This window comes from Antennarius striatus, chromosome 6 (genome assembly GCF_040054535.1).
Source record: "Antennarius striatus isolate MH-2024 chromosome 6, ASM4005453v1, whole genome shotgun sequence".
NCBI classification, from domain to species: Eukaryota; Metazoa; Chordata; class Actinopteri; order Lophiiformes; family Antennariidae; genus Antennarius; species Antennarius striatus.
The window spans coordinates 16,413,435-16,430,167 of NC_090781.1; the positions used below are offsets into that span (position 1 = coordinate 16,413,435).

The 16,733-nt window shown below is 40.6% G+C and overlaps 1 protein-coding gene across 2 annotated transcripts; it reads right to left on the bottom strand.

Moving 5' to 3' along the window:
• Positions 1-9,241: 9,241 nt before the first annotated feature.
• trmt9b (tRNA methyltransferase 9B) lies at positions 9,242-16,733 on the bottom strand. 2 transcript variants are annotated; one of them, XM_068317597.1, is made up of 4 exons: positions 16,534-16,733; positions 12,002-12,201; positions 11,670-11,843; positions 9,242-11,286 (listed from the first exon to the last, which is right to left on the bottom strand). In XM_068317597.1, the coding sequence occupies exons 1-4, from the start codon at positions 16,557-16,559 to the stop codon at positions 10,322-10,324; spliced, it is 1,365 nt and encodes a 454-aa protein (XP_068173698.1). In that variant the 5' UTR covers positions 16,560-16,733; the 3' UTR covers positions 9,242-10,321. The 2 variants fall into 2 exon arrangements, with proteins under 2 accessions (XP_068173698.1, XP_068173699.1); XM_068317598.1 differs by having other exon boundaries at positions 12,002-12,324.

The window sequence follows — 16,733 nt, forward strand, 5'->3', positions numbered from 1 at the left end:
TGGTTGCAAACTGTTGATTTGACAAAACAAACAAATGATGATGTCATTGTAGACTGAATTGGGTTTTTTTTTTTTTTTTTACTTATTCTTCTATTCAATACCACATAAATAATGATTACATTAATCTAAATGATAAAATCATCTATAATAATTAAATAATTGTGAGCTGCATCCTGTTCTGTTACTGAGAAAACAACTCAGGAATCTGCTTGTGACTTTTCACGTATTATTTCATGTAAGGCAACAAACAGAAACCTATAAAGCAGCACAGCATATGACATGACATACAGTATGACATGACATTACACATCATGCTACTATCCTGTGGTGAGACTTGGTAGGAGGAGGAGCAAGGACTGTAATCACTGATCTTGTGCAGGTGTGGCGGAAGGGGGCAGGTAGAGGAGCAGTGAAAAAGACTGACAGGTGCAGCAGAAGGGGATTTTGGAGCAACACGCATGGCAGAACGGCACTCTGGTAGATGGAGGGAGGGGTCGCCCGTGGTGAGTTAGCGCTGCCGGCGACGAAGACAGATAGCCAGGGAGGTCAGCCCCCGTGTCTAGATTAGGAGGGGAGGCCTAGTGCTTCCTGTAGTTAGATTAGGGCCCATTTTAGAGAGTGCTGGGCTGTCCTCGCTCCTTGTGTGGTCCTGCTGCTACTGACCGCTGCTACACGGATTCCGCGGGCCTTCTTCGCCGTCCAGCGAAGCCGTTACCCCGGGGAGTTGGACGGCGACACAAGCTCAGACCCCGGGGGGGGGGGGGGGGGGTCTCGCCAAATGGGTGAGTTAAGTAAACACTGCACTTTCGTCATACCTGTTTTATATCGTTCTATCTTTGTGTTTTAATAGTACGTGAAGAAGTAGCTACTTGTGGTGGGAGTGGTTGGCCAGGGGTGGGACAGTCTATGGTTCCCTTGGGTGGAGTACAGTATATATCACTGCCCCTTAAAGGGGTGTAGCACGCCTTGTGCCTTATGCTAAAAGTTAAGCCGTGAGTAGACTATTCTTCATCTTGGTGTGCAGTGTTTCCTAGGTGTGTCCTAAATGAGTGACCAGTTTTGGGTGTAGTGGTTTTCTAGTCAATATGTTGGGGTTTATCCAATTTAGGGGGCTTAGGTGTTCCCTTCCACGCCTGTTTTATGAACGACCCGTACCAATAGTCTTATTGTATACCAACCTCTCTGCTGTGTGTCCGTTCGAAGGTTCTGACATTCCTGGCATTTGCTGCCTAGGTACACCCACACATATTACAATACTAACATTACTACAAAAAATGAAGCTTGGCCAGTTTGTGTTACAAAGTTAATATGCGTTGTAGTAAATTAGCTAAAACATTCAAAAATAGTGCTGAAGTTTAACATGTGACCTTTCCAGAAGTAATTCTACATCTGTGTAGACTCTGCTGTTCAAAGTAAACAGGATTTAATGGAGTTTCACCTTTTCCCTTGTCTGTTTTTGAAATGTTAAAAATTATTTATTCAGTAACTGATCTGAGCTCTTTAATCCCCCCCTTTCAGGTGAGGTTTCTCCACCTCACCTTGGGCCAACTCGGTTAGCCTTGTTATCTGCCTGTGATTACACTGCCCCTCGTCATGGGGCTGCATGAATTCCTATCTACCACACACACACACACACACACACACACACACGCGCGCCTACCTTTGACCAGCAGTAATGTAAAACAGAGGCAGCTGGTGAAACTAAACCAGAACATGTTTCATTTTCAAAGGAAGCAAATATATTCGTCACATATATTTAGGCTGTCAGACTCTTGAGTATGATATAATTTTAGTGTTGCACCATGAAGAATCCTCTGCCACTGTGACGAACCACCTGGCTAGTTTGCTGGAGCTTGACAGGAGGGTGTTGACTATGAAGGGTGAAGACAAGTGGATGTTACTAGTGATGGCAGTTCGACACTGAAGCTTCGGTACACGTTTCAAACCCTAGAACTACAATTCAATAGAACCAGTGCTTCGGAGCTTGCTTTGGGGCGGAAGATGGTCACGTGACAATGACGTCCAAAGCAGCAACTGCTTCGTTTCCCGAGGGAACCACCTGACTGGTTCGAGGTCCAAGGATGTCATTCACTGACACGCCTTCTAACTTGTGACAGTTTTGAATGTTAGCACCAAAACTCCTTTGTATACGCTCTGGAAAATGCACCATTTGTGGGTTTTTGTCGGAGAGTTGTTATTGCTGTTGTTATTGCGTTGCGTTGCTTTTTTGGATCGTTGGATCATTATAGAGCCAGTCAGGGAGACGGGTTGTTCTGAAATGTGGGAACACTTCATTCTGATCTCTGCTGGTAAGGTAGGTGTAATGTCACATTTGTAATGAAGGAAGTTACATGTCTAACAGTAACTAGCTATAGCTATGGTCTACCATCCGTGTATATTGATTAATGATAATAACTTATGCTGTTTATGTGACAACTTTATAGAGTCAAACTGTATTATTTACAAATAATTTTCTGTCCAGGTCTGGTTGGTGTGTTCTGCTGAACTGAAGTATCATGGGAATACTTCCTCCATGATTAGACACTTCACTGCCAAACATGGAGCTGCTGGAAATCAGGGGACCCCAAATCAAGGTTGGTTATATTATTATATTATTAGACACACTAACACAATGTGGTCTGGCTGTGTTTCATGAGTCGTAGGCCAGCTTAACTTAAGTGTAGTTTCACATTAATCTTCTGGTATTATTTTAATCATTTACTTTTTATTTCTGTCTATTTGTCCTAGTCGACCGGAAGCGAGAGCTGGATGAAGCTCTGGTAAATCTGGTGGTGAAAGACTCGCAGCCTTTTTCCATCGTGGATGACTGTGGCTTCAAGGAGTTCGTGGGATTGCTTGATCCCTCATACGTTCTTCCAACCAGGCGAGCTCTCAAGAGCATGGTGCTTCAGAAATATGAGGAGAAGACCAAGGCCAAGGCTGTAATGGTGAGGGTGGAGGCTGTGAGTCTCACTGCTGATATGTGGACATCTTTGGGAAACATGGAGGCCTGTGTTGCAGTGACCTGCCACTACATGGAGGACCCGATGAAGCTGGCAACAATGCTCCTGGGAGTGGTGCCGTTCCCTAAAGCACATACTGCAGCTAACATCAGTGCAGCCACAACATCTCTGATGGAGGAATGGAGACTTGAGGGAAAAGTGACCTCATTTGTGACTGATTTTTTTCCCAAAAAGTTAAAATGCTGATGATTGTTGTCGTGTTTGTCTTTGAGATAGGAACCTTTGGGAAACGCTGGACCGAGATACGTCGGATTCAAGGAGGGCAAGGAATGCTACTGCAGACGCAACTGTGGAGGTGCAGCGGTACTTCACCGAACCACCACTGGCCAATTCAGAAGACCCAGTGGATTAATGGAAGGTCCACAAGAATGTTTACCCAAATTTGTTTAAACTGGCAAAAAAAATTTATGCACCCCGGCTTCATCTGTTCCATGTGAACGAGTCTTCTCCAAATGTGGAGAAATTGTCACTAAGAAAAGAAACAGACTTAATCCAAATACTGTGGAAAAAATAATGCATCTCAATAAAAATCTTTGTCCACCCTCATCCCAAATTATCAGCCCTTCCATAGTTGTACAAGCACACCAAACCAATACCAGATTTTCCCTGCATTTGCTCCTCAACAACACTCCACAAATTTGTCAATTATTATAAGTGCATAGAATATAATATTTAGTCTAGGGTATATCAAAATTTAAAATGAAAGATACTTTTAAGTCCAAGCAAAAAGGAGATGATTGTGCATGTGTGTAGTTGAAAGCTTCTTGTCAAACTACTTGCAGTTCAGGGTTTGAACTTCGCCAGGAGAGGTCACTATAACTGAAGCTTCGAGTAATGAACCCATTTTTGAACCAGTTGGCTCAAATGATTCAGGGCTTCACAAAAGCTTCATTTGCCCACCACTAGATGTTACGTATGCCTACGTGTGTATTTTTTGAGTACTGTGTGTAGGTGTGAATGTGCATGTGGGTGTATGTTGGAGAGATGGGTGTGGTGTGTCTGTGTTTTGTTTTCTCTAGGCCCAGAGCACCCAATCCAGCTCCAGTGCCTGCCTGGAGCTGTCCAACAAGGAGCTTCCAATTTACCTACTGATCACTCCACCTGCAGCCAGTTACCACAATTACCTGAAATTGCATGTCCTGCCCCAAACACACCCGATATATAAGTTCTTTGTTTGCCATTCAGAAAAAGCTACATCTTGAATCTGTCTCATCGCTAAAAGCTACATCTTGAATCTATCTCATCTTTCAGGTTTCATCTATCGCACATCTCATCTCAGCTCTCCTGTCTATCTCGGTTTCATGTTCTGTGTGGTGAGTACTGCCATTTTAGGTTAGTTATCCTTTGTTAGTTTTTTGTATGTTGTTAGTCCATGGCCTAGGGGTAGCTAGACAGAGGCCTCTATACATGACCACACTTAGTATTCCTCTGTCTAGAAACACTAGTTAGGAGGATGTTGTCTTTCTATTGTATTTTTGGTCAGTTTCTGACTGTCTCGGTAGTATAGGTAGGCAGGGTTATTATTTTCTTGTTTGGTTACCTGCATTGTTTAGTTTTTCTGTTCTAGATTATTTTTGTTAATTTTGACATCCATTGCCCTGGACCATGTGACATCATTTTTAGTTTGGCAGTCTCACCGGTTTTGTGTTCCAGTCTTGTGTTGAACTATATAAAAACATCTGTTACAACTGAAGTCTTTTGTGTTTGTTCCACTTTATTTCCATTTTCAGCTGCTCGAGTTCGTTTGCTAAACATCCGGGTTTTTGGTTTATGTTACTGCCATTTATTCACATACCATAGTCTTATTCGCCATGTTTGGTGTGATCACAAACATGGAGATGAAATCTGGTCCGTGCAAGAGAAAAACAATTACAAAAATTATCAATATCTATAGAAAAATCAAGAACTCATGCCAAATGGTTCATCGCTGTAATGTTACAATGTTACAGAGCAGATGGAGCTAATAATTATCAATAATAATGGTAATGACAATACATTTGACAAGACATTTGATCAAGTCAGTAAAATCTTGACTACTGCGACATATTTGTGCAGTATAACCTAAGCATCACTAGATGTCGACAATGAGACATGTAGCAGTTTCACTGTGAGCTGTACAGTAGTTGGAGTCCACGACAGACGGAGGCAGTAGTAGAGACCTATGATAGAGTTGAGTCTTTTGCGCCCGGCATGACCCGCCTCCTCTGTGCTCTGATTGGCTCTCTATAATTTTTAAACCGTGGCCAATCAATACTAAGGAATAGGCCAATCAGAGGCAGAGTAAGGCAGCTCATGTTTCACCGCAGTAGGATCAATGTAAAGTACAGTAGTTTCTTAACGTGACACACCATCCGTCTGTGTGCGTGTAGCAATAAAATGACATGTATAAAACAAATACTCTCCAACAAAAATTAATTTAAAGTTGCGCGTTTAGCCAGAGCGGCTTTCACTTACTGCAGACGTTTCCATGCGGAACTCGTGAGGACTTTTCTTATGTTGACGTATTTTCCCAAAATTACGAGCATGTTGTTAAAAAGGTTAATCTGACAGTGGCCTTTCTCAGGGAAGGGAAGAATCCAGGGGACTTCCTTTACAGCAACTATGTGTGTGAGCTCCCCCTCAACCACAGGTTCCCCATGGGCAAGTTCCTCCGGGTCTAATTAGGCCCCGTCCACACGATGAGGGATTTGTTGAAAACGCAACTTTTCTGTTGCATTTACGCCTTCTGTCCACACGACAAATTTAAAAAATTTTAATAACCCGCCGATCAACCAAAAATACCTTTATTGACCCGCCGATCAACAAAATTAAAATAAATTATTGATCCACCGGTCAAAGAAAAAATTATTGACCCGTTGGAACCCACACAAATCATTTTATTTGACCCGCCGATCAAACAAAAATACCTTTATGTAAACCGCCGGTCAACAAAAATAAAAAAAATTATTGATCCGCCAGTCAACGAAAAAAAAAATGTTATTGACCCGCAGGTCAACAAGAAAAAACTTTTAATTACCTGCAAATAATCTCATAAATACTTCTGTTTGACACGCCGGTCAACCAAAAATACCTTAATTTGAACTGCCAATCAACAAAAATTAAAAAAATTATTGATCTGCCAGTCAATGAGAAAAAAATTTTATTGACCAGCCGGTCAACCAAAAATACCTTTATTCGAATCGCCGGTCAAAAAAAATTTAAAAAAATTATTGATTCTTCAGCCAATAAAAAAATGTTTTTATTGACCCGTGGGTCAAAAAAAAATTTTTTTTAATTGCCTGCAAATCACCAAAGAAATAATTATTTTTGACCCGCCAGTCAACCAAAAATAACTTTGTTAGAACCGCCGGTCAAAATTTTTTTTAAAAATTATTGATCCGCCGGTCAACTAAAAAAATTTCTTATTGACCCGCGGGTCAACAAAAACAAAAATTTTTGCAACCTGCAGATAACCAAAAAAATTATTAAATTTGACCTGCCGGTCAACCAAAAATACCTTTTATTGACCCGCCAGTCAACACAAACACAATAAATTATTGATCCGCCGGTCAACTAAAAAAATTTCTTATTGACCCGCGGGTCAACAAAAAAAGATTTTTAACGATCAGCCAATAACCACAAAAATAATTTTATTTGACCCACCGGTGAACCGAAACTACCTTAATGTGAACCGCTGGTCAACAAAAACAAAAAAATTTAATGACCTGCAAATCACCAAAGAAATACTTGACCCGCCGGTCAACCAAAAATACCTTTATTGAAACCGCCGGTCAACGACAAAAAAAAAATTACCCGCCGGTACCCACCCAAATCATTTTATTTGACCCGCGGGTCAACAACAAAAAAAAAAATTAATGACCTGCAAATCACCAAAGAAATAATTATATTTGACCCGCCAGTCAACCAAAAATACCTTTATTTGAACCGCTGGTAAAAAAATTTTAAAAAAATTATTGATTCTTCAGTCCATAAAAAAATGTTTTTATTGACCCGCGGGTCAAAAAAAAAAAAAAAATTAATTACCTGCAAATCACCAAAGAAATAATTATATTTGACCCGCCGGTCAACCAAAAATAAGTTTTTTTGAACCGCCGGTCAACAAAAATGTAAAAAAATTATTGATCTGCCAGTCAATGAAAAAAAATCTTTTATTGACCCGCGGGTCAACAAAAAAAAAAAATTTTAACGAACAGCCAATAACCAAAGAAATAATTTTATTTGACCCGCAGGTCAATCAAAAACACCCTTGCGTGAACCCCCGGTCAACAAAAAAAAAAAAAATTATTCATCAGCCAGTCAACGAAAAAATTTTTTTATTGACCTGCAGGTCAACAAAAAAAAAAACGATTTTAATTATCTGCAAATAATCACATAAATAATTTTGTTTGACCTGCCGCTCAACCAAAAATACCTTAATTTGAACCGCCGGTCAACAAAAATAAAAAAAATTATTGATCGGCCAGTCAACCAAACAAAAAATTTATTGACCCGCCGGGACCCACCCAAATCATTTTATTTGACCACCTGGTCAACCAAAAAGACCGTTATTTGAACCGCCGGTCAACAAAAAAAAAAAAAAATTATTGATCAGCCAGTCAATGAAAAAAAAAATTCTTATTGACCCGCGGGTCAAAAAAAAATAAAAATTTAATGACCTGCAAATCACCAAAGAAATAATTATATATGACCCGCTGGTCAACCAAAAATACCCTTATTTGAACCGCCAGTCAAATTTTTTTTTAAAGATTATTGATCCTTCAGTCAATAAAAAAAACCCCAGCTCGCTCGCTCTGGACTCGGATGTTTCTAAAATAATTATTACTCCTTAAGTGGGAAACTTTTGTAGTTAATCATTGTTTTTGATGTGATAAGAATGTTATTGTCTATGTGAAGTCAACTCTTAATAGGTCATTTTATTTTTGTTAGTTCTCATTTTCATGGTTTTGATGAATAAAATAAGTGTTATGTTATCTGAAGAACTTTTTAAGATATTCAGTTTCTTGACCTCAGTAAGAGCCTCATTACGTCTATAGTTGTATAGAAATATCCAATTAACCCCATTGTGCACTAGGTTTATTTGCCAATTATTTTTATTAAAAATAATATTTAATTTACTAGCTGTTTAGAAAAAATCTGGTCAATAAGACTTTGAATATCTCAGTAGGACAGATATTACAAGTCATGTTTGTTTTACCAAATTGATGCAAAGAGTTACATTTACATACTGCTGTATTCTCAAGAAGATTCATAATAAACAAGGATCTCTAGGAGTTTTTCAATCAACCACCTCCATTTAATCAGCATTCTCTAAAATGTTCATTCTTCTGGCTTGGAGGACTGGTCAGAATAACTACAGTATATCACCGCCATGCTTCACTGTAGGTATAATAGCCAGCACCTTCTGATCCATGGGCATTAAATGTTGCTATTAATTCATTGCTTTACAGAACAGCACTCAAACATTTCTCATCTGGATGGTTTTGTGCTACTGGATTTTTCTTGAGCTTCTGGGACAGCAGTGGAGTCTTGAATTTCAGGCGTGAAGCCATTATGTTAAATTAGGCCTCAGAAGAAAGGAATCAGGGCGGCGCAGTGGTTAGCGCAGTTGCCGCACAACACGGCAGCTCCGGGTTCGAGTCCCGCTCTGTGAGGAATTTGCATGTTCTCCCATTGTCTGTGTGGGTTCCCTCCGGGTTCTCCCACCTCAAAAAACATGCGCTTCAGGTTAATTGGCCGTTCCAAACTGCCCGTAGGTGTGAGTGTGAGCATGCATGGTTGTCTGTCTTTGTGTAGCTCCAAGGCGCACTGGCGTCACGCCTGAAGTTTGCCCCTCCTCACGCCCTCAGTCAGCTGGGGTCAGCCAGCTCCCTGTGACCCGCGACAGCGGATAAAGCGGTTCGGAATATGAATGAAAGAATGGTGGGTAGGTGATTACTAAATTGACTCTGTATTGGGCGGTGTAGTGAAACGTCTTAGAATGCTTTTTGGGGGTTGACTGCAATCTTAAAGGAGAATTTTGTATGAAATTTTAAACGTTTTTTAAAATGTACTTTTGATAATGACAAAAATCTGTCATATTTTGTCTTTGAATCTAATATATGATGAGATTTGAATATATGTGCTTCTACCTGTGTATTAATTTGTAACTATATAGTATTGTGGTATTTGTGATTTCCCTGAATAATGACGACATTCACGACAACAACTCACAGCAACACTAAATTGAAATTTTAATAAGGAAAATAAATTCAAAATCAACAGTATTTACACTAGACATTAAGACATTAAGTTAGCAGTGTCACTTCAGAACAAATACACCTGGTCCACACTTACTGTATACTGACAAGTATGTCTATCGTCCTTGGCATGATTGGTGCAGATAATCAGAATATTTCAAGTTTCATCAATTTCCATGTCATTTGCTGACATCAAGCGGCCACATATTTGTGGTACAGTGCAATGTTTTTTCACAGTTTATGAGGCAGTTGTCAAACTGAAACATACCTGTGGTATAAACTCACATATTCAACACAAGACAGAATACGACTACTGTACTACAAACACCAAGCAAACACACACTGGCAACATATTCTTTAAAACACAACCCGTGAATGTTGCACGACTTGGAGTTCTTATGACTGTTATTATAGGTTACATATGAGCAGTTCATAGAGGGACATCCATAACGAATACTTGCTGCAAGCTTAGCTCCTTGTTTGAAGGGTTTAAAAACAAGCAATTGTAAAACGAGCATACACAAGAATAAAATAAGATTGTTAAACTGCAATCAATACGTTAAGACATTTAAGAGTGAATGGAAGTGTTGACTTTAGTTTCACATATTACTCTCCAAAGGGATAAACAGTGCATTTCTTTGTGTTCCCCTGCAAAGGTGCTTATTTGTTGAATTAAAATCCCTAGCAGCAATGGAGCTTGCTGTGTTTTTGATAATAAAAACAAATCGTTGACACTAAAAGAGAAAAACCGGATAATTTTAGAGTGCTTGTTGGTTCCATGTATTAAGATAGAATAATTTTTTTAAAATTGGGTCTATCTGCTGTGCATCTTCTCCTGCTGCTGCAAAACCATGCACCGTAATATTTAATGCTAGGTGTGGATAAGTCTGTTCTACAGCTGGTTCCATGACCAGGAACATAAAAGAGAATGCAAGATTAAAATGTCTCTACAGTTCAATAGAGAAGTGCATCTGTTACAAAAACATAATCCCCATCAAATGTAAGATTCACTGACAAACCTTGAGGCAGAGATGACACAAAACAAATAAAACGGGTTGAAAGTCAGATTTTCCAGCACTGAACTCTCTCTGCCACCACACACCAGTTGGCGTGATCAAAGTAAGTGTGCTTGACATGGAGCTCTTCAACATGGTTCTGTATTAATTCTGCTAGCTCTCCCTCCCTGAAGACGTGATAATACCTCAGGCAGGAGCCCTCCGTCTGCCCCTTGCTGCCCTGAGAACTCCTTGTGCTTTCCTGCAGCTCTTTTCCCCGTGGCCCTCCTTTGCTTTCATCTCCTGACCGCTTCAGATGCTCTTCCTGGAAGGAGACTAAATCCGGCAGGGCTAGAGAGCCACACTCATGGAATAGAGACAATGGCATGCTCTGAGTTTCGGAGTGATTTTCTCTGGTGGTGGTGGTGTTGTTGCTGCCTCCAGTGAAATCTTGTCCCTTGTGCAGGTCTGGGGAGTCAAAGACGTCCTCCTCAAATTCTATCACCGATGAAGGGGAAAACAAGCTGGAGACCTGCTTGATGAGGCCATGTCCTCTGCCACACTGACTGGGCTTGTTCCCCTGGGTTTTCCCTGTGGGTGAAGATAAAGAGCTCAGTTCTCTGGAGGACGACCGGGAGATGGCTAAGCTTCCGAAGTCGAACACAGAATCCAGAGACCTGGAAAAGAACCACAAACTCTGTGTCCTCTGCTGTCGTGTGTTGTGGGTCAGATCTTCTTCGTCCGCCACCGAGGATGTGCTTCGAACCTTCCTGTGCTTGTCGGTGCTATCTATGGCTTCACTCACACTCTGAGCCGCGGCCCTCCGTCTGGGTTTGAGACGCTCCTTGTTGATCTCGGAGGGTGATTGAGGGTTGAGGTTCCAGGGAATGAAGACGTCCTGTTTCTCAAATTTTCGACGTTTCTGCTCCATGGCCCACACGTAGATCATGACGCGGCCGCCCACTCGCAGAGTGCGAGCCATCTCCTTTATTGCTCTGATACGACGCTCTTTGGTGGACAAGTGATGGATAACTGTGACAAAAACATTCATTTGTCAGATCCAAGGGGGATAAGAAGACATTTATTTCAGTCTCACCATTAGCACTTTCAGTCTATACATTACAGAGACTGTGTGAAGCACATGGAATACTGTGGGTGGCTGTTGTCTTCTCTGCTCCTAATTATACTCTTCACTTAAAGGACACACTAATTATTTCACAGTGTTGGCTGGGCTAAACAAGCCTATGATAAACATATATTTGTAATAATAATGAGTTCATTAAATTTGAGGCAAATGACATATTTAGCTGCCAAGCTTCATGCATATTCATGCATGTAGAGGAAGTGCTGTTACTTAGCAAGAGGAATAGACAACATACGGACCCTCCTTTTATCTGCTTCTGTTTGTTTATTACCTGCGATAGAAAGCACGGCATCGAAGCAGCCGTCCCTATAAGGCAAATGCAGTCCGTCACACATCTGGACCTCATGACCTTGGCTCCAGGCGAATTCCACCAAAGGACGACAAACATCGCATCCCAGTTTGAATACCTCCTTGTTGATGTGGAGATACTTTCCATTGCCACAGCCTGCCAACATCACAAAGGAGTGTGTGATTAGTAGTTTGATTGAAATGAGACGTTCCTCCTCAAGAGAAGCTACCAGAAAAATATCATGTAGTATTTCCAAAAAAATCAATAGAAAAAGGAGGAAAAAACAAGATATTACTGCTGGAGGAGAAACCCACCGATGTCAGCGATGATACTCCCTGGCTGCAGCTCGAGCAGGAACTGTTGTACCTTTGGCCAAGCTTTGTAGCGGCTGTCGTTAAAATATGGGGCGATCTTGTCATAGACACTGTGCACATGTTCTCTTTCGAGCTGGCTGGCAGCCTCCTCCATCATGTCTGTCGCGGCTGCCTCGTGCAGCTGCCTCACAGCACCATGTCTGCCGAGACAAAACATCGTCCTTCTCACACCCGTATGCTAAATCGATCAAATCCTTGCTCTACTGCTTTGATAGCAATGAGGCCCCCGATGAGAACATCACAGCAGGTTCCTCCCTACATGCCTGTCAAGGTACAGAAAAAGTTAGCTGGAAGCCTCAATCATCACGCAAACCTCAACATGTGTCAGACAGAAGTGGTAATTTAACACCAAACCCTCTTTCTACTCTAAATATCAGATGTGGCTTCAGATGTCCACCCAGCCCCCCAAAAAAGACAATCTTTTATCAGAAGACAAGTCGTTGTTTAAAAAAAACAAAAAACAGACAGTTTCTGTTTTAACTTAAGAGGTATCAGCTCAGAGACAGTTCCCATCTTTCAGACCACTTAGTGAGTCCATTTCCACAGCAGCCATGTCAAATTGTTTTACTGGTACCGTGGAAGAATCAGGTCAAAGCATAAATCAGTTTTGTTGGCAGCAGGACGCATATTGGAGTTCTCCTACAATCGTAATGTAATCCTCCCTGTGAATGGACAACTGGCTACTGCTGTGTTAGATTTCATTTAGTGTCTAAGGAATACAGCAGCACCAACTTACGTTCTAGGAATCTCCTCTATCGAAGATGAAACCTAAGTGATTCTTTGTGACACATTAAATTTTCATGGAAATTCAAGGCCGACATTCACCCCATGAACACATTTCAATCTAACTGAATTATTTTCTTTTATCTGACAGAACTGCATAACTAAGTGTCAGCTGGCTGTGATACAGCTTTAGCTGAGACAATTGCTGTCATGTTTTAATGTAATGTGGATGTAATGTGAAAAGTATACTCCAATGAATTTGTGGGAAAAGATTGTGACCGAGATACGGGAGATGATGCAGTTTTAAAAAACCAAACAAGCCCACAAACTGCAGCCTTTGAAATCAGCGATTTGATAACTTTCAGAGGATTTCATATGGATTTCAAATCAGCGCCTTATGTAATTGTGATGTTTAATTTAGGTGTGGTTTTCGCATCTCCCACAGCAGTCATCCCAGTTTATTAGGATGCGACCCACAGCTTCTGCAGTGCTGCTGCAGATGTAACAAGCACATCGTGTACAAAGCCCACATTATCCTCAAAAGGATAAACTCTTATTAAAGGTATGACCTTTCTCATCATGCAGAGCATTTCAATATGTGGTGTTCTCCCACATCAGATTATCAAGTAGGTTAACGTCACAGAAACTAACCCACACATAACACGTCTCCATCTCATGAATATTTTAAAACAGGTGCTTAGAATTCTTGAGGACGTAATCAAATTCTTTACATCTTAAAGATCTTAAGTAAAATGCTATGAGCAGCAAAACTTGCTCTAAAACTTGCTCTCATGCTTCTTGCAGTTCAGTGTTGGCTATTATAACTAGGGCGGGAAAAAAAATCATTTTCATTCAACTATGAATTAATGACATCGGACTCTTCAAATGTTTGTAATACTGTATAAATTTCTTAATAACAATGGTTCTTCGTGTTTACCAATCTGGAGTTACTCATTTTATTATGTTTTCTGAACTGTAACTCAAAATTCTGCAATGAATAAGGAAATTATCTTAAATTCAATAAAAGCAAAAGACAAAACAACACCTTTCTAACAACAGGGACTTAAATGTATGATAAACACACTATGTTTACTGTTAATCATTGACATTGATTTTCAGCCCATCCTCTGCAATGTGACGAGGATCTCTGTGATCAGACTCAACTTGTTGTTTTGAATCACATTGCAGATGAAATTTATAAGTGCTGACTCATGCATCTCATACGGTACACACTGCAGCCTCCATAGAGTTTCCATGTGCTGTAAAATCAATAAGAAATGTTGATGTTAGAATAAAAAATTTGCATAAAAAGTTGCAGTTAGATTTAATAAGAATCATCCACCATCCATTTCTAGCTTTTTCCAATGGGACAATCTGCTTACGATGGTCTCATGTCTGTTGTTAGTTTTCCATCCGCTGAACAATGCTGGCTTTTAATAGAGACAGTCAACATCGTCGTCTGTGTCAGCTTCAAGAACAAGCGCCTGTGATGAACGAAACTAAAGCTGCAGCCTTGTGAACCGTGTAATACCAGAGTGCACTTTGCTAATGAGGAAAAGCAGCGTGAAAGCTATCAGACTTTCCCTCCTCACCTCTCTAAAAAGACATTAGACGGATATGTCCTTGAATCTGGTGTCCATGGAGTGTACTGCTGTACACAATGATTTTTACTGGGAACGTTTTAACACAGGATGCTATTAACAAAGGCTGACCTTTGACGCATGAAATCAAATGTTCCTCTCTCAACATTGTAAAAGCAGCAAGCTCAGTTTGAAATAGTAGACTTGTGTATGTCTATTCCTTTCTGGTAAATATAGTGTATGCAGCATTGTCTTTCGCTCAGGCCTATTTCTGGACCATGATCACTTTGCATCATCCCAGCCTTGTGGAGGGCAATCATAGCTTATGTAACGCAGTAAACTGGCCTTCTTCAGTATTCTGTGCACTCACTTTTGCCTGAGTTTCCTCCTCGGCTCATGAAATGGTGGCAGTTCTCAGCTCATGTTATATAATCAGCATCTGGGGAGGCTGAGAGTGCTGCGTCTGACTGAATGGGAACTAAAATTAAATCAAGGGACAAGTGTGACACCTGGAACCCAGCATCGTCCATTATATATTACAGAGACTTGATACAGAAAAAAATCAGACCTAAATTATAGCTTTCAGTTTATGTAGTTTGGCTAATAAATCTCCAAATGTCAAAACAAGGTACCAAAACATTTTGGTTTGAAACATGTATTTCAGTAGAAGCTGTGGATCCCTTCCTAATAAAAAAAAAGGTGTCACTATGCTCAGATCATGCAAATGTTCCCAGATGGCGTTGACAAGCAGACCTTCATGTTGTACTTCTGCAGTACTTGATGGGATTAGTGGTGTTATCATGAGCAGAAGAGGCTGCCTGTCATCCTGTCTGCTGTCACTGATTGCTGGATGAATACAAGCATTCTCCCGATCAAGTTGACCCATCGGAGCCAGTGTCAACACCAGATGCTGCAGTTGAACATGACACGTTTTAATTATTGTCTCAAGTGTGATGTTTTTGGTTTAACTGTATTTGACCCTGTATCTGACATCATTGTGAGAAAATCTGTTCCATGACACCTCATTTACAATACATGGGCTAATGAACAACAGGGAATGACACAGGTGAGTCAGTTCATTATCAAAATGAATGAAATGGTGATGCAGGCATGTATTAATTGCATCTCTTACGGAGGCAGCAGGTGCGTGGTGCTTTTTAGGCTGAATCATGTGGGCCAAAATATGATCTGATCGAGGCGTTTTCCCATCTAGCCATTCATTTTACAACCTCATCCCTCCCAGTTGTCCTTTCTGTGATCTTCCAAATTTCACTTTTTCCACCACTGCCTACAAAACATTAATGAGAGCCAGTTCAGGGAGAGAAAAGCTGCAGGAATTATGATCTGACTGTTCACACTGCTGTCACATCAGCAGGAATCAGATGAAAAGATCAGACACTACTGTCCAGGAAAAAAAAAAAAAAAGAGTCATTCAGGTCACGCATGAGTAAATAAAATCTGATTTGTGTCACTTTTCCCTGCAGTGTCAAAGCAATCTTTGACCGTCTCCAACGCTTCAAGCATTTTGGTCTCACACTGCGATGTAGAGATCCTATACTGCAGATCTCATACATTATTAACCTGCACAGGAAAATTAATTAACATATTACCTCATGGAAATATTTAAGTCAGATCATTTGCATCAGTAAACACATTTATGAGCTGAAACATAATCCTGAACAAATTCTTTTTCAGATAAATGTTATAATACATGAATAGATTTGTTATTATTTATGTTTTTCCTAATCTCAACAGAAGTGTTAGTGACCTGGTAAAGCCGGCGTCTGGACCGAGGGTACTTCGTGTGCCCTCCATCCACCTCAACGACCTCCAATCAGCACACAATTATAGTGTACAGAATTCCTTCAGAAAACACTGTGATTACAGTACATGTTTGCTTTTGAATACTAATTCATATAAACGCAGACTACGATATAACTAACATAAAAACAACATATATTTTGGAATCATTTCGTTCTTTGCCCATTTTCTGATGTAAAAGTGCAAATAAATGAATGTCCCGTCAAAGTTTCTTTTTTTTTTTTGAACACATGTAATCATATTAAATATATTGATCTGAGACACCAGGACTCAGTGTAGCCCACATATCGGAACTGTTGTAATGATGTCAAAACCGCACGTTTCGACTGAAAACACAAAACCACTTACCGCACACCGTACCGCCGCACGATCATCCGCCTGTCTCCTCAGGTCGCTGCAGGTGCGGATAACTTCCCTCCGCACGCATGCGTTTTCTTACCAAATCGATCCACCGTGAGAATCAGAGTCACCCGCTCCAAACCACCGCACGGAAAACAACGGCATCGTGCGGGTCGCTCACACCTACTGTGCTGGACCGCCGGCCACAA

What these genes read in the sequence shown, in the direction of transcription:
- trmt9b (XM_068317597.1), bottom strand. Translation starts at nt 16,559, where the DNA reads ATGATCGTGCGGCGGTACGGTGTGCG. An exon ending in GTGCGGCGGTACGGTGTGCG is followed by an intron (nt 12,202 to 16,533) that starts GTAAGTGGTTTT and finishes TTGTCTCGGCAG; the next exon opens with ACATGGTGCTGTGAGGCAGC. An exon ending in GAGTATCATCGCTGACATCG is followed by an intron (nt 11,844 to 12,001) that starts GTGGGTTTCTCC and finishes TGATGTTGGCAG; the next exon opens with GCTGTGGCAATGGAAAGTAT.